Raw genomic sequence first — 18,059 nt, 5'->3', positions numbered from 1 at the left:
AACTGCAGCGTCGGAAGTGACATTGCTCGTCCTTCTGGTTTTCAAGTAGTTCTCTTTCACCAGAGTCGGTCCTTGCAACCTCAAGTACAACAGGGTTGATATCTTAGTTATTGTGCATCCACGTTCGCCTCGGAATGTCCAGATTTGAGGTCATGAGCTTTGAATTTGGAATAAAGACCTTGACACCTCTTTCCGATAATTGCATCGTATCGAATAGCAAAGTAAAGGTGAGGTTTGACAGGCAGATCAATAATGAAAAACATACACATTTGTAATCATGAAACCATCTCTATTAGATGTAAATTATGATAATAAAGGTGTTAGGTGCTTGTGAGAGATGGATAAGAAGTTTCATGATGTGGAGAATAATTCATGTCACTGCCCTGAAACTGAATTATTAATGCAATGTGATAGAAGTGCTGTCATTATGTCGCCTTTAAAAAAAGACCAGAGGACGAGGACGCTTTTCCCAGCAAACACTTTGACACGTCACAGTGGGAGAGGCACATGTAAATAATGAAACAGTGGCATGTGTTAACGTCAGCACTATTACCAGTGATTATCTAGTGTGACATTTCAAAATGTCCGCCCCTGATAAAGGCCAGTGTTCAAGTCCAGAGCATCTGCAGGATGGGTAGTAAAACCTATACTTTCCTCCATTAAACACTCAGTGGTTTAACTAGGCAGCGCTTTCACCGTATTGACCTTCAGATAAAGTGGATTTTAACAATCTCTGCAATCACCTCAGTGAGGAGGAGCAAGATCGAAAGTGTGTGTTTCCGCCGAATAGAGGTAACTTAGAGAGAGGGAATTGCAATAAGGCTCCTCTGATCCATATAACGTCTTTTTTTGATGAAAAGAAAGAAACCAACAAGTCTGTCGTGACTTCTTGTGAGGTTTGTAGAAAGCAGGACCCAAATGCAGGCAGATGGGAGCAGTGAAGAAATGTAATTGAATTTGAAGAATTCGAGTGTTTCATGGCAGGTTGGCAGGAACAAGGCAATCTGAACTGAAATAAGGCAAAACACAGGAATGTGTACGAAACTGAAACTTAAGTGAACTCCAACTTTGAACCCATTGAACGACAGAGAGGACAAGGGAGCACGAAGAGAAAACCGGAGAAAACAAACGTAGACTCGAGGAGAACACGTTGACTTCGCAAAAAAGACCCTCGGCTGAAGTGGGGTTTGAACCGCTGCTGTGAGTCAACTGTGCTAACCACTGGTCTACCGTGCCACCCTTTAAACCAAATCTAAAGTCCAGAGAACTGAAATGCAAATTCAAAGACCATAAAAAATGCACAAACTAGGCAAAACCGTGGGAAGATGGAAAACTATGCTCACTGTGTGGTTGTTACTGGAACAGCAGTACAGTTAACTGGGACGTTATTAGATTTACTAAGTTACTGGGCATGAAATTTGACCTGATGCGGCAGGAAAGAAATCCATGGCCATAACTCAAGGAGAGCAGTGCTCAGTGTGATCATCAGCTCTCAAGGTAGGGAACTTATTACTGTGGTGTTCTGCTAATGAGACTTTAATGACTCCTCAGCAGCAGCCGTCTGTCCAGGAGTTCATTCCAGCTCATTCAAACTCAAACTTCTTCACTCTTATGAAACTCAAAGTTTCTGTTTGACTCTGCAGCAGCTTGGAATCCACTGTGGTGCAATCTGAGTGAAATACCCACAGTGTGATGGTGTCACTGCTCTGCTCCACAGAAAGACAACGACTTGTTGGAAGTGTGGAACAAAACGGGGCACCAGGGGAACGAGTGGCTGCGAGCCGAGGTCCCCCTGAGGAGGCTGAGGAACTTTGAGGTGATATTCGAGGGGATTCGCTCGAGGGACGTGAGCGGAGGAGCTGCCCTGGACGACCTGGAGTTCATCGACTGTGCCCCAAGTAGGTGATATATACACAACACAGCTTTGTTACACCGCTTGACTTTCTCCAACAAACCGAATTAAACGAAATATAAAGAACAATGTTAAAAGATAAAGTAGCAATGAAGATTGAACTGCACCAATCCCTGGAATTGAACTGAAACTATACTAATGACAATTCTGCTAATTCCTATAAAAACTTAAATCTAGCTACTATTCTTTTTCTCATTTAATCTTGTTCTTTGTGTCGGGAAAACGCCAACTCCAGTAGGAACAACAACTCAAAAATCGTATATATCATATTCTTCTAATTTAATTGAAAGAGCACAAGAACAAGGTATTCATTGGGTGTTGCCTATAAGGCCGTGTACCAGAGAAAATCATAAAAGTCCTCCAGCTTTGTTTGCTGTGTTTTTTAAGTAAAAGTTATTGCTTTCTGTTCCTTTATTGCACTGTCATCTTTGATTTAGGTGTTTAAAACGTGTTCTAATGAAAAGTGCCTCAAAATCTCATTGTTCCCAAATGAAGCGGTGGAGGGGAAGGTTTTTCAAAGCTTGAGATTTCATCACGTGGCAAAGTAATCAGAGTCAGCGGGTGAAGGCTTCAGCACAAGTCTTTCTTATCGCCTCATTCATTTAAAAGTAGCTGTGATTTGACTTAGATACTAAGAGAAACTCATTTACTGTCATATTGGAAATAGACCTTAACCTCGTAGCTCTCTGAAGCAATGCAATTTGATTTAAGTAAAAAATTCTAGGGTTATTCAAAGCACTTAAGGAAATTGAACGAAGCTGTAAACGTGGCCTGGAAAACTCCAAACTAGTGGATTTCAGTCTATATTGGTTTTAAATTAAACTTCTGTCTTGCTTCTCTCCGTTCCTCTTTTATCTAACTTTCTTTCCGACGTAACTTCAAAAGCGAGATCTAATTATGCTGTGACATTACTTCACGATCGTCCCGGTTGATAGTACCATGGAGATAGAGAGAGAGAGAGAGCGAGAGAGAGAGAGAGAGAGAGAGAGAGAGAGAGAGAGAGAGAGAGAGAGCATGTCTTAGAGGCAGAGCGTTCGTCTCTTCTGCCTGATGACAGTCGCTGTCAGTGGCCGTTTGATGTTTATGGACGAGACAGATGTTACACATTACACGGGACCTGGCACAAGGCTGGACACCGTCCGGGCCCCTCCCCCCCGGCTCTGCCGAGGCTCTTCCCTGCGACACACACACACACACACACACTTATAAACACACTTACACGGAGAGAAGTAAACAGTGACCCGCAGACGTAAATCAAAACAGACTGAGAGGCGAGACAGCGAGGAGTGACAAGTAGACAAACTGTCTGTCCAAAAAGCTAATTGGCACTCACACACAACTTCCATCAAATTTTTAAATGTGTGCCAAATGTGTTTTCAGCTCATCCCGTGATGGATACAACCCCCCCGCAGTGCAGTCCAACAGCTCGTTCCTCATTTCAGTCATCATTTAATGTCTTTTGAAGTAGAGGAGTACACACACGCATCTACACACGTGCACATAATTGAGCTGTGTGAGTGTGTGTGTGTGTGTACTTCCTCTGATCCACCTGATCTCTCTTCGTCCTGTCTGCACCACCGAGGCCAAGCCCGGAGGAAAGTGGTTGCGAGTTCATCCACAGGCCTTTTGTCTCCTCCGCTCCTCGTGCCCTTTGGCAAAGCGAGCAGGCCGCCTTTTTAATTGGACACAGTTGTGCGTTGTTGCAAAGATTTAGTCGATCTGAACGGTGAATGCTTCACAGGCTCCTGTCTCTGGATAGAAGGAGAAGAAACACAAACACCAGCTGTAATTGCTTCCTCTCCAGACGTGGTTTCTTTGTTCCCCTGTTTGTTTCCTAGATGCCGTGGCGCCGGTCAGCTGTCCTGCGCTCACGGACTTTGTGTGTCACAGCGGCGGCTGCATCGAGTCTCACCTGGTGTGCGACAACAAGGCCGACTGTGCCGACGAATCAGACGAGAGGGACTGTGGTGAGCCAGGAATGGGAAATAGATTTCCTTCCCCACAGGAACTGAACTGTTTTTGATTTCAGAGCAGCAAAACAACTTTTAACCGACAACACCTCGCAATTTTCTTCCATCTCTCTCTCCCTCTGTGTACGTCATCGAGCAGACCACATAGCTGGCTCACCAGGTGCCTGCAATTTCAACATGGATGAAACCCAGTGGGAGGAGAAGTGCCAGCTCTCTCAGGACCCTGATGATAACTTTGATTGGAGAATAGGTCACGAGACTGAGACGCCAGGAGCTGGACCTCACTCTGACCACAGTCCAGGTCAGTACTCTCTCTCTGCTTGTCTCCCAGAGATTACATGTGTACTCAAGCACTCTGATTTTAACACAACATGTTGTTTGTCCCTGCTCTCTCTATTAGGAACACGTGTGTACTTTCTGATCCGACACATTCTCCTTGTTTCCTGCTCTCAGGAAGCTCAGAGTTTTTGTATTTATAAATTGACATCTGGTAAAAAAGTACATGACAGCAGAGTTAATAATACATCCTGATCAATGTCGCACTGAGCTGAGCAGCGACGGACTTGTTGTTTATCCTGCTGCTGCGTCAAAACATGATTTTTCTTTTGCTGCTGATTAATTTGAGATGAATCTCAGAGTATAAATAACTGGAACAGAGATTATAATTGGCCCCATCCATACAAGGCAACGTGAACTTTCATTTTTCCAAGTGTCTTTGTATTTGAATTTTCAATCTCATCTGGTTCATAAAATATAGGAGGACGAAAATAGTAGAGAAAAAAAGGCAATATCAGTTTTGTAGACCTTGAGTGCATTTGGGGAGGGGGGGGGGGGGCAGGAGCCATTTAGCACTGAACCGTTTGCTTCACTTCAAACAGAGGAGTGAAGTGAAAGACACCGAGTTACGCTGAGGTTTGAGTCGCCTCAGTTTATTTACAAGGTTTAGATTCACGGCTCGATCGAAAAGAAAATGAACTGTCAACAATTCTGATAAACTATTAATCATTTGTTGATGAAAATTCAGTTTTGATTTCTCCTTCTCAAAATATCACAATAGTTTCTTTCTGTTTTGATATTTTGCTGTGATATAAATTAGATGTTAAACCCATCCTACATTTTTTAAAACATCTGCCAATATTCGGACAAGTTCCTGACAAATGTTGGACTAAAGACAGGTCATGTTGAACCGGAGGAGGGCCTGGTCACCTCAAAGCTGTTTCCCAATTCAGGGGCCACATTCTTCTTAGGCGTGGTCTTCGTAGACACTGAACACAGACCTACACCTGCACCCAGATGTACCTCATGCTCATCTGACGTTTATAAATCAATTTAATATCTCCAAGACTTCAATAGAAACCGCCTTTTGTTGGTCATTCAAAAGAATAGATGCAAAAAAACTCAACAGAAAGCATCTATTTCAAGAATCACAATCTAGGTCCATATTAAATACAGTGTATGTTCGATACTTTGAATTGTTTGCAAAAAGTACACACGCATCCAAGAGAGCTGAAAAAGGACAAGACCTGGCCCTGTAGACATGACACATAAGTCTCATCGGGAAAATAACATTTTCCAATGTGAATTTTTTGGGGTATTTTTCTTTTTCATTTGGATTATTCATCTCTTTGAGTCAGAGCAAGAAAATCCAGTGTTGTGGGTGCGAGCACAGTTTGCTGCGTGCTCTGAATTGTGCTCAAATCCCCTTTAACTCATGTGGAAAACTCACACTTTGTTCTGGCGCGGCTCACATGCCGTCTCATCCTCCAGCCCCAGCCGCGCCGAGGATCTGTGCAGCTTCTGGCTTCTGGCTGCTGCGTCTCACAACAGCACAAACACTTTCTTCTGTCAAAATATTGTGTACTGGAATCAGCACAAGAAAGTTATTGGATTTCTTTTCCAGCAGCAAAGCAGAAATTGCTTGGTTGAGCAGGATCTAGCTGTGGGTATTTTTTAAAAACAGATGTGAAGCGTCTTCATCTGTGTTTATCTCCAAAGGTGGAGGAGGGAACTTCCTGTATGTGAACTCAGCCATTCAGAGGGAAGGGGACATCGCCAAGCTGACGACGAGGCGCTCCTTCCCGGGCAGCGCCGGCCTGTGTCACCTGCGCTTCTGGTTCTTCATGCACGGCTCAGACAGGATGGGAACACTGAAGGTGATCTCGTCTCCGCTGCATTTACATAAACTCTTCAAAGTGATTTTGTTTTTTTTCTTCAGGCATCAAGCTTCCAAACATGTTTGTCTTGTTTTGTCATTCGCTGCCAGACGATCCGTCACAGTCAACCTGAAGGCTTCATTTTGTCTTCGTCAGAAATGTTGTGTCCTGTTTGTCTCCAGCCTCTCGCCGTGTTCCACGTGTCCCAGCGTCAATCACCTGATACCCACAGGAAGGAATGAAAGTGTCCCCGGCAGGAAATAATCCATCAAAGCACATCAGCCTTACAACTTTTATTAAGATATCCATCACTTCCTGTCTTCCTTAGATGTCTTTGTCTGCTGGGTGGATTTCAAAACAACAAATAAGCATATGTTAAAAAAAATAACTAATTAGAAAGAATGTGTGCTATAAAAAACTTCATGTAGCCTCTTTCTTAAATTATTGATGTTAAAGAAGTCAGGGAATCGCAATGCCGACTCAAACTGAAGATTTGTTTGTCTTTTGCATTTGGTAAACACTTCTGTGACTATAAATACACACAAGAGCCATAATGATTGAATTGACACTCTCATGAGATGTTGACACTGATGTGAGGAGGATGTTTGTTTTAAAACAAGTTGAGTGATGGGATGTAGTTAAGTATATGTACCCAAGGACCCTGTGGAAGTAGATTTTTTCCCTTTAATATTAAATTGCTTTATTAATCTACAATTCATTGGGAAATATGATGCTTTACTTAACCAGATCCCCTGAAAATACCACTGATGAATATTCACATTGTTATGAGGCTGTAGCGACAATTAAATGTGAAGCGCACAAAACATATTGTGCTCTGTTGCATATTATACAATATTTACATATATTCATATAGTATAAAATATCAACCTATATTTGTTTGCTGTTTCCTTTCAGACTGAAATCATTCCATTAGATTCTGACCTAACGTTCCCTCTGCTCTCCAGGTCTTCACTGTGGGACCCAGTGGTACCAGTCTGTTGATGTGGGCGACCACTGGAAACCATGGTGACCAGTGGACATACGCCAACGTCCTCCTGTCCAACACGGCACCTTTCAGAGTGACCTTCCAGGCGGAGGTGGGTGGAGACATGTGGACGGACATCGCCCTGGATGACGTCTCCTTCACTCCGGAGTGTGAGGCTGGAGGTAAAGTTATTATATAATACTTCTCTCTTCCTCCCTGGGGTGATTTTGTCCTTATACACTTCAAATTACTTGTTTTAGTTTTTCCTCATGGCCCTGCCAGCACATTTTTCATGCTTCTCCAATTTTCACCTTCTCCTGTTTCCTATTTTTCCACATTTTCTGTTCTCCATCATCCTCTTTGTTTCCATATAACTTGTGGGGACCTTCCGGAGGTTTGTAGTGAGTTAATGGAGCCTGTTGCCCTGCAGGTCCATATATATATATATATATATTATGGAGCCTGGATCGGCATTGAGGGACAAGATGGAGAGCAGTATGGGGGGAAAGCAATTACATTTAGGTTGTGTTGCTTCCTCCCTCCACCCTGATCTCCCTCTCTGAGCTGTAGCCACTAACAAACCTCTCTGTTTCCTCAAAACATTCCTCTGAGATTCCTCAATCCAGGATTCTGGCTGCATGTGAGCTAAACTCAATGGGAACAGTTCGCTCATCTCTCTGTGTTCATCTGTATCCATGTGTCCCAACAGAACCAGTGACTCCCCAGCCTCTGACCTGCAGCGCGGACCAGTTCCTGTGTGCCTACTCCTTCCAGTGCATCCCACAGAGCTGGAGGTGCGACGGAGAGCCCGACTGTGCTGATGAGTCCGATGAAGAGCGCTGTCCGGCCCTGGTACCCGGGACTCTTCCTCCTCAGGTCCTCTGTCCCATTGGGTTTTACCAGTGCTCAGACTCCCAGTGCCTCCCGTCCATACTGCGCTGTGACGGTGTTCCCGACTGCCCTGACGGAGAAGACGAATTCAGCTGCCGTGAGTATCTGTTTGTCTTTATGAAGCAGGAATTACTTCGTCTAGACACAGAGATGGAGACGGACAGAATGTTTTAGTAGTCTGCCGATGTGATGAGCAATAGAAACAAATATATGGCACAACAACAACTTAAGTGTATCACCTACTTTGTCTAGAGGTGTCAATTATGATTCACTTTATCGATTCATATTATTACCTTCAGATCAGTTTAGAGCTTCCTAGTCCCTGACAAGCAGTTGGTTCGTTTTCATCTTAGCAATCTCATCTCTATTCTGCTGTGTTTCAGTTTCTACACGAGTAAGTGAACACAACATCCTTCATATGTCCGGGTTTATTCAGTGCTGATCATATTGTGTTACCTGTTACATATAAAGGCTAAAGTCGCAGCAATCTATTGTCTACTGCAGTTACAGAATCATGATGGTTCCCTGTGGTCATGGCCGCCTTTTTAAAATGCTTTTAATGAGGATGTAATTCACTGTGCGGCCCAGCTGCACTGACAGAGGTGCTCTCCATCCCCAGTGGAGAGAGATGCATCGTGACCCATGTTAAAAACCTGCTGTCACATGCACTCAACACCCTCTGTTGCAAGAATGTGTCAGAAAGCCACCAGAGTTACTTTCCAGCTTCTCATGAATTCTCTCCAACCTGATGGTCACTTGACAAATCGACAGCTTCATCTCGTTCCAGAGACATTTTCTCTTTGAACACTACAATACTATAAAAGGAATAGTTTTAGTACAAACTGCTGACAGTAGTTTCTGTTGATCCACAGTATTGGTTTTGTATGCTTTTTTCACTGTGATAAACTCCATTGTTATTATTGAGTCCACCTCCTTTGCATTGGGATGAAGACAGCAGATCTAGATACTTTAAAGGGAGCTCAGTTGCCTTGATGTTCCTGCTTAGTCTTTTTATTTGAAACAGTGAGACAAACTTTATACCTTTGTCTAAAACTGGGAAGAAGAATTTGTGTTGCTCCTGTTTATTTCCATATTTAACCTATTAATGACCTGCGTTGTAGATTAGTGAACATTTTGAGCTGTTGCTCTCCTGCCTTGATCGTTTGAATTTTCATGCAAGAACTGAAAGAATGTGTTTAAATCCCCTTCTTGTGAGACGCTCATATCATTATCCACTGAGGGGAAATTAGGAAAGCACACACACACACACACACACACACACACACACACATTATCCCCACAGATTAGGATCAAAGTGTCAAAGCAGCTTTTCAATCTCTAATCCCTTTTATAGTATGCTGCTCATAGTTGTCTGTGAATGCACGCTGCCCCCCCCCCCCCTCCCTCGACATATTTTACCAATTTTCTCTGCTTCTGCTTCTTCTTCATTTTTTTTTTTTGGTGTCCCACAGCTCTGCTGCAGTGCGAGCTGGGAGAACTGGTGTGTGAAGAAGGCTCACCTGCCTGTATCCCACTTCACAAGCGCTGCGACCGCTCGGCCGACTGTCGGCCGTTCCACTCCGACGAGTCCAGCTGCCATGGTAACATCTCCTCACCAGCCCCTGCCCCTTTCTGAGTTTCTGCTGCTCCACATTGTCCATGACAGGACACCGGGTTCATTCTGTGCCTTTCACTTCTCAGTATATTGTTATGATTTCAGATTATTACCCTGCTATGATCTAAAGTTCTAAACCATTTGTGACATTCGATTTAAATATGGCTTTTTAGCAGCAAGACCGTTCTTTTATGTTTGTTTACATAAAAGGAGATTTCTTTCTAAAATACATGGATTTAGCTATTTAACGGCTACATATAGTTGTTGTTGCCGCTATATCCAGCTCTCATGAGTCACCTCTGAGTGTAGTGCTGCCAAATCCCTATCCAGCTCATTCCCACCCAGAGCACCGGCTCTCGGGACATTCTCGAGTCGGGCTGTTTAGTCTTCAGAACACACCTCGCAGGTTACTGCACGCTGCCAACATCCATTAAATCCTCCGCTTTCCTGCGTTTTCAGGACAAACACCGAAACCTCTCGTTCAATCAGAATCCACTGCCGAGCCAAAGTAACTTTATCAGTAGCCGAGCAGAACTTCAGGGCTTCAAACGTGAAGATTATTCCACAGTCAGTCCTCACACAACTTAAAGAGGGGAGAAGATATGCAGGAGGAAAATGGATGTGTCTGTGGTTCATTGTACAAGCGGACGGTACCTGAGGTTAATGGAGGAGCACACAGCACAGGTTCACTGATTTCATTTTCTTGTGTTAGAGCAACTTTTTTGGAGTGTTTTTCTGTCTCCTGTCGGGTAAAGAGAGAAATGGAAAAAGACAGTGAAACAGAGTGGAGGCAAATCTTGGGAAGTTTTTCTTTTCTGTGTATTTGTTTGTACAAGATTCAGCCGTGACGGTCAATCTCTATTTTTGCAGATTGTCCTCCGATGTTCTGCCTGGATCGGGGCTCATGTCTCGTGCACAAACACGGGCCTGTTTGCACGTGAGTTCAACTTCACCAGGACACACACACACAAACGTGCATTCATAAACAGACAAACGCACACACCTCACACACTCGGTCACATTCGTGAACATGCACAAACAAAGATAAGTATCATGTCTCCTCTTCCCACTCCCCCTCCCATCCTTTATCTTTCTTTGTGCGACTTAAAACATGGAAATCCCATCAGCCTGGTTTCGTTCCTTGGAAAAGACACGCTCCATGAAGCATGTGGGAATCTGCTTATCCCCCCCGGCTTAACCAGGGTGGTTCTGCCTTCATTTATACACCAGCACAGAGTTTTCCTGGGAATCTCTGATGGATTCTCCTGGTAAATATTTAAACACGGCCCCTGCTACCAATGGTCCCAGTGTGTAGACCACAAAAAAATGAGATTAATATGCTGAGCGGCTATAGGTTGTCATAGGAATCTAGGTTTGCCTTTCAAAAACACATTGGAGACAAACTCTTTGCTCGCTTTGTTGGAGGTTTTCTAGAAAGCTTGTCAATTTAGCTTCTGCATCAGCAGCCTGGAATATCTGTGATGGGATATTTCTTTATAAAAACGAAGAATGCAATAATGGGACTTGCTGCTGCATCTGCTAACATCATCATGCGCCAGTGAATCCTCTCTGAGAGATTCACATTTCTTCATTCTTTTTTCCGAAGGTTGTCATTCTCCCCCAAAAATGTATGCGAGTTGTGCAGCAGGAGAAACGGAAGGAATATGCCTACATTCTGAGGACACCAGGGGGTCACTGATTGGTCAGAAACTGAAAGGGAGATTCTCACCTTCAGCCTGAGGACTCACGGTCTTAATGCAAATATCTAACCCTCCTCTTCAAAACCTGTGGCAGCCTTCAGTTGTCCTAAAAGCTCAAAAGGTGTTTAGTTAGTCCAGGCTGGGCTACTGTAAAAAAAACATGGCGGCCTCCGTAGAGAGGACCCGCTTCTGATGTAAATATGAATTGTTTAAATATAAATGGGACATTCTAGGGTAACGAAAAAGAAATGTGTTCAATTTAGACGACACATACGTGTGAAAACATCGCTAGAATTAATACTATTCAATTTCTGCCTTAGATCCCTTAGGACCTTTAAAACTCTGCAGCATGTAAGATTTCTATAACAGGAACCTGCCCACAGAGGCAGCATTTATCATATTCGTCACTCATACCAGCATCTTGGAATGCAAAATTATTCCTGCATGTGGCCCAGTGTCACATTCTGTCACGTTATGGCAAATACTATCCCACTGAAATGCTGGAGCAGGAAAACTCTTTGGGAGTTTGAGATTTAAAGCTATTTTACGGCTGTTTTTCGCTGAAATGCACCGCTGCTTCCTCATTATGTAACTGCACCAGCGTCATTCTGTGCGGTTGGGGAACTGTGTCCGTTCCAGCACTGATAGCAGGCCTGCTGCAGCAGAGCCCGAGAAACGGTGGCTTCCTCCGGCTCAGTATTTGCGTCACGTCTCTCCACTCTGTCGAGCAGGATCCACCGGGGGGAAGCAGGCCAGGGACGGCACGCTGCCATGGCCGTCACACAATATGTGCCCTGACCCGCTCTGAATGATAATGACACCGCGTGGCTTTGTGGAGAGCTGTGTGTTTCGCATTAGAAGGTCAATGCTGCTCAGAAATCAAGCTGATACCGAACAGATGTTGACTTGGAGCACGACCCTTGTTTGGGAAGAGAAGAACTTGCTTTTCTTTTCCAGAGATGCAGCAAACCAGACCGCCCCAAACTATTTGCAATTAGTCTGTGTTCAGGTCCAGGATGTCCCGCAGGAAAATCCTACACCATTTGTCAAGAGAGTGCTTTTGTAAAATATGGTGTGAGAGAATATGTGCGCTTAAGATTTATGTATAGTCTCTTCTCTTTATCTATTTTAGTGTTATCATTTGTTCTGTTTTTAAAGGATAAAGCTGAAGTTATTGTGTCTTATATTGTCAACAAATACCATAAAAAGATTAAATACTACACATTATTCTCTCAAAGCCTTCCAGATGTTTAATCGTTATATTTTTTACAGTTTATATCTGAACTGTCTTTTTGGATTTACCACCTGCAAATCCCCTACACTAACTTTGAACTGTGAAAAGTGCTAAACAAATAAAGTTTGAACGATTGATTTCCCCCTGAAAGTCTTTGTATCAATCATGGATCTGTTTTCCATGTCTGGACACAGATGTTCTCCAGGATGGACGGGGAACCGCTGCCACGTGAGGACGAAGCCGTCTCTCTCCACCCCGACACCTGAACCAGAGGACACGCAGATGGGTAATAAAGAAAGACACCTCCATCAAGCCGTCTCACCTCAATCTGTTTTCTGTATCCTTGCATCAGTGCCTCTGCAGTTCATTGAAGCCACTTGTCTTTGCAAGAGTTACATCCTCCTCCCTTCTGTGTAGATGCTGTCTACACCGGCATCGGCATTGGACTGCTGCTGCTCGTAGCTGGAGTCGCCGTCTGCGTCCTGGCTGCATGCAGGAGAAGATGCTCCTTAATGTGAGTTGTGGGTTCAACCATGAGCTGTGTGTAAAGATGGATGACATGTCTCCACTTTCTCCAAAAATGAAGCTAAGATATCTGGTCATTTGGAGCCAGAGTCGGTCTCACCTGTCAATCAACGCCTGTCAATAGATTAACTATTTGAAACCAAACTAGCCACAGAGATAAACATTCATCAGGGTTTATGACATGTGCTGCAACCAGACACCAGGGGGCGATCAAGATGTTTTTTCGTTGTGGTGTCATTCATCTTGATAAACACTCTATGGTTACAGCAATGACACTGACACTGATGATGATGCTGTTAATGATGAAGGTGATGATTGGTGCATTTGATGACTCTGCAGAAAACCTGACCAGATGAACTACGGGGTGATGCACGACTCAGCCTTGGACCGGAGAGCAGAGGTCAGTGCACGGAGTCGACCAATCACTCGTCAGCGAATTCAGTTTGAGCAGCATCAGGTCTCTCACCTGCACAAATCAAATGATCTCTTTACTCCTATTAAAACAACAGGTGGATTTGTTATTATAGGTCAAACATGTCTGGGATATTGATTTTAACGTATAGGATTATTGATTTCGGGGTCTGTGGATGTTTTTGTGCTTATGTTGAAATGTTCACCCGAGAAAAATTGTGCTCATGGTTCGTACTGCACTTGAGTAGATCTACACATTTTTACCTCCACCCACTGTCGACCTTCTGCCCCACAACTACTCATATCACTGCCGTCCCACTGAAAGATGCAGCCACATCCTTTCATTTGGATAATGGCTCCTCTGCGTGTGTGTGTGTGTCTGTGTGTGTGTGTCTGTGTGTGTGTGTGTGTGTGTGTGTGTGTGTGTGTGATACAGCTTGATGAAATGCAGGTTCATGATATTCCACATTTACTTTACACATAATTGGATTAAAAGTTTTCATACATGTGCTAATGCCCACAAGTGGAAGCAGATTATGTTCCAGTCTCACACACACACACACACACACACACACACACACACACACACACACGACACATGTAAATATGTGTCTGTATGAATTTTCTATATCTGTATTGGCATGTCTGTACATGTTCTCTTTCATGATACTGACAGTTAGGGCGCAGTTATAAATAGTGAAGCGTGAACTGGTATCTCCACAACGCAGCACTTGCCCCAGCACTCGTTAAAGCGAGCGGTGGAGAGAGTCGGTGAAACATGATGAAGGGTTTTATGAACATTAAAAAATGCAGTTATGGACACATAATGGAACGATAGATTTGAATTGTGCGAGCTCATGTCATTTTCTAATTGCCGCACATGATTCTGCTTCTCTCAGCTCCCGTCCCCTCATGAAAGACCAGGCATTTGTCCCACGCTTAACCCCAGGAAGAGTGATGGTCGGGGGCTCTCCATTAGCGTCTACCCCTGGAGGCGAGAGGTGGAGGTGAGGTGTCTCGGCTCGGCCTTTCAGCCTTCACTCTAATTATGTGCGCAGAGGTCGGTGACATGATGTTCGTCTCTTTGTTTCGATTACTCCGCAGCAGGCTCCGACCTGGAGAGACGCCAAGCTGTCCTTCACCAACCCGATGTACAATTCCCCCCCTGATGCTAATGGCACTGAGCAGAGAAGCTCGGAAGCATAAAAACAGTGGACTTTACATATCGACGCTGCAGTAAATCCAGGTCGGACTGTATGGACAAAGACTTGATGAGTGTGTCTTGACTTGCTGAGATGCCAAGTCAGGAGAAACTAGTCAAAGAGAGGAGGGGAGTTCCGATATTGTGACAAGACGTATCGGAAAGCCAATTCTGATCTATGCCTGTCATTTACAGCTAAATTATTTTTAATCTTACGTGATTACATCCTAAATAAAAACTTTGGACAAGACCATGATTGCTGAATTCAAAAATGTAATAAATTGTGTCAATGTAAATTCCAGTGAATCGACATTTGCTTACAAGAGCACCACTGCCAAACTAACCTTTAAAGCAGACGCAAAACATTTGGGGAAATAACCTTTTTTATTGTTCTTTCTGGAACTTTCAATGAGAAGATTGTCGTGTCTGGACGTTAAATATGTACAAAATCCACCTCTGAATATTTCAAAAAAGTTTTTTACAGTTTAAGATTACAATTTTGCATCTGGATTATCATGCAAAATAGTCAAATTCAATATTTGGAAGGAGATAACAGAAGATTAACGTTAATCCTAATTCATTTTAGATGCTGTGTACTTAATGCTGCCAGAGTAGCAGTTTATTAACATTGCCACTGATATTTCACTTGCAGAAATAGCTGCTGTTTGTTTGTGCGTTGGTATTTAAAGTTTTCTTCGTGAAAAAAGCAAAAAACATCTGGTTCACTGAACTGAAAAGCTCCACTGACCAGGCAGAGCTTCCAGAAAGAGACCCGAATTCTTGAGTGATCTATTTTAATCCCAAAAAGTGCAAATAAAATAGTTATGACCCGGTTTTATTTGAATATTACAAGTCAGCCTCCTGCAGCTGTAGCGTGAGCTGACTCTCTAACTCCCTATGACGACCAGTGCAGAGTGGATGGGTCATAAACGGCCCAGTTAAAACCAGTCATTCATGTTCAGTCGTGTTTCATCACACACGTCGACATAAGTGGCCATACGTGTTACATGCAGCTTCCTGTGATTCTCACTGTCATCACGTATAACTGCTGATGAAATCCCTGCTTCAGTTACAATATGATAAATAACAAGGAGAGTGGGGTTATTCCACAGGGCCTTTATTAAACATGTGACATTGTTTCATGACCCAGACATGACGCCATGATGTTGTAGACTGTAAATAAAGATGGTCGACATGTCTCCACTTTCTTCCACGATCCAGGAGTTAAGCTGTCAATCATGATGTTTCACACCATTTTAAGTTATTAAAACCAAACTTAAAGATAAGATTAGATTAAGAACATGCATTACTATGATAAATGACAGAAATCATCTTTGAGAAAAATCTATATGACTTTATATTTGGACTTTTTAAAATGTGGTCCATGTCCCATCCACCAACATGGAGGAGGCAGTGTTTATGACTGTAGCCAACCACCAGGGGGTAATATAGTGCTTTGGATTCACTGTCGGGGAGCTCCCGTCTCTTCCATCAACATCTACGGTCATTACATAGGAACTGATACAATGAATCTTCAATTAAAACAAAAGTTTAGTCTTACTTCTTCCACAGTTCTTTATCAAACAACTGAAGCAGGTATACTCCATGTACCTGCTTCTGTTCCTGAATTATTTTTCTTTCTTTGTCTTACTTTAAAGTTGTGGTACTTCTTGTCTTATCTAGGATATTGGGTCATTGATAAACACTAAAAACAATGCAGTCTCCATCCCATTTATAATACATGTCAGGTAAATGTGTGTGTGCAGGTCCTAAGGCTCTTTTCCTCCATCAAACAAATGGAAACAAGCCCCCGCTCCTCCTTACTGACTCAAGTTCACTGTACGAATGTTTCATTTATAGACTAGATGACCACAGTCTCCACTGTCAATGCTGTTTAGTCTTGTTCTTAATCACTGTTGCGTCTTTGCTGAGTCTGTAGGTGGATTCTGGGTCAGAAATCTATCAGAGGGCCACAGGAACAATTTTAGGCTTTGAACTGCTCCACTGTTATATTTAATTTTTTTTTGAGTTGGAAGAATGATCTGAGTTGTGACCGTCTGTTTTGACACATGCACATTATACATGTATAACTCCTGAAAATGGAAAATAGACAGATTAATTATTATATCACAGACATTTTACGTCAAATTTCAGTCAGCCACTTAATATCTAAAATTAGTTCCACAGCTTTGATCTGTAATTGAAGATTGTTATTCCAGAAAACTAATGGATTCAGTAGCTAACTGTAGTCATGATCACAAGTTGTATTTTAAGAAGGACAACGCATCTCCATGTCCCATCTGTTAATATGGAGGAGACAGGGTTTATGAGCTTTACTGCAGCCAGCCACCAGGGGGCAATCAAGATGTTTCCGCTTCATTTTTGCAGAGCTGTCATGTCTTCAAGAACAAATATCTTCCCATGAAAACTCTCACGAAGAGGCATGTGCTGACTTGTTAAATATCAGTTATATAAAATGTAGATCTTATCGTTGCAATCTAGTCAATCCTGTTTTTTTTAAATTTTATATTCATGTTGTTATTACTTTCGTAGATCATCCGAATAACTGCAAAGCCAGCAGCGCCTTTTTAGACGGGCACCGCTCTGTCTGCCTCTCTGAATCACCGAAAACACCGACTCAGCCTTTTCACAGTGTCTACATTAATGTTTGTTTGTCTCACCCCGGTGACATTTGACCTAACAAAACAACAATCAATGGCCGACACAAAAACCTCTTCCACCAGCACACACACACACACACACACACACACACACACACAATGCCACCTTACACCCGCACACACTCTCACATGATGCCTCGGTGATTGAGAATGTGCAGCCATCATTTTTTTTTGTGGAACTTTTCTCTGGCAGCTTCGTTGTTGATGCTGTTGAATGACACACAGGAGAGCAGCCTTTGTCCCCGTGTTGTTGATAAAGCAACGTCGGTCAGCTCTTCTCACCGGAGCCATTGTTGTTGTTGCAGTTGTGTTAATCACAGAGCGTTAGAGTCCATCTAAAGGTCGCTCTTGTGTTTGTGCACCAATCTGCTCCTGTGATGACAAACGCTCGGTAATGACAGACTTGAAGGAATCGTTGTGTCAGAGAAACACAGACTTTAGCGTTATGTGAATAGTTGCTCGGTTGAATCTCCTGCCCTCACAGTTCTCAGCCCAATTTCCTCTCCGGCTGCAGCTGGAGATGAGGTCACCCACCTGACCCCTGCGAGTCAAGGTGAATGTGAACCTCCCTCACAGCTCAGATTGGCTCTTCCATCCTCTCTGCCTCTGTATTCAGTGGGAGTGGATGATGATCAGCCCGGGGGATCGTCGCTCTAAACCGTTCTTCAAAGGGTTTCAACAAAAACAGCCCCGGGGAGAGAAGACACTCCCAGGGTTGTTCCTGATTAAATCTTAACTGTTGAACATTAAATGTTCGTTATGGGTGGAGAGAGATTGTGAA

At 43.3% G+C, this 18,059-nt stretch overlaps 1 protein-coding gene across 1 annotated transcript in view; it reads left to right on the top strand.

Moving 5' to 3' along the window:
• Positions 1 to 14,651, top strand: part of malrd1 (MAM and LDL receptor class A domain containing 1) — a 41,867-nt gene extending 27,216 nt beyond the window's left edge. The window contains exons 21-33 of the mRNA XM_053412698.1: positions 1,718 to 1,898; positions 3,751 to 3,879; positions 4,022 to 4,183; positions 5,878 to 6,035; positions 7,001 to 7,202; positions 7,730 to 8,008; positions 9,384 to 9,512; positions 10,397 to 10,463; positions 12,655 to 12,746; positions 12,878 to 12,974; positions 13,325 to 13,385; positions 14,296 to 14,403; positions 14,501 to 14,651. Coding sequence (XP_053268673.1) covers positions 1,718 to 1,898; positions 3,751 to 3,879; positions 4,022 to 4,183; positions 5,878 to 6,035; positions 7,001 to 7,202; positions 7,730 to 8,008; positions 9,384 to 9,512; positions 10,397 to 10,463; positions 12,655 to 12,746; positions 12,878 to 12,974; positions 13,325 to 13,385; positions 14,296 to 14,403; positions 14,501 to 14,602 — 1,767 coding nt within the window. The 3' untranslated portion in view covers positions 14,603 to 14,651. The remainder of the gene's footprint in view (positions 1 to 1,717; positions 1,899 to 3,750; positions 3,880 to 4,021; positions 4,184 to 5,877; positions 6,036 to 7,000; positions 7,203 to 7,729; positions 8,009 to 9,383; positions 9,513 to 10,396; positions 10,464 to 12,654; positions 12,747 to 12,877; positions 12,975 to 13,324; positions 13,386 to 14,295; positions 14,404 to 14,500) is intronic.
• Positions 14,652 to 18,059: the final 3,408 nt, after the last annotated feature.

The sequence above is a fragment of the Pleuronectes platessa genome, chromosome 20, assembly GCF_947347685.1.
Source record: "Pleuronectes platessa chromosome 20, fPlePla1.1, whole genome shotgun sequence".
NCBI lineage: Eukaryota > Metazoa > Chordata > Actinopteri > Pleuronectiformes > Pleuronectidae > Pleuronectes > Pleuronectes platessa.
The sequence above is the reverse complement of the archived record's forward strand: the minus strand, read 5'-3'. Positions and strand labels throughout refer to the sequence as shown.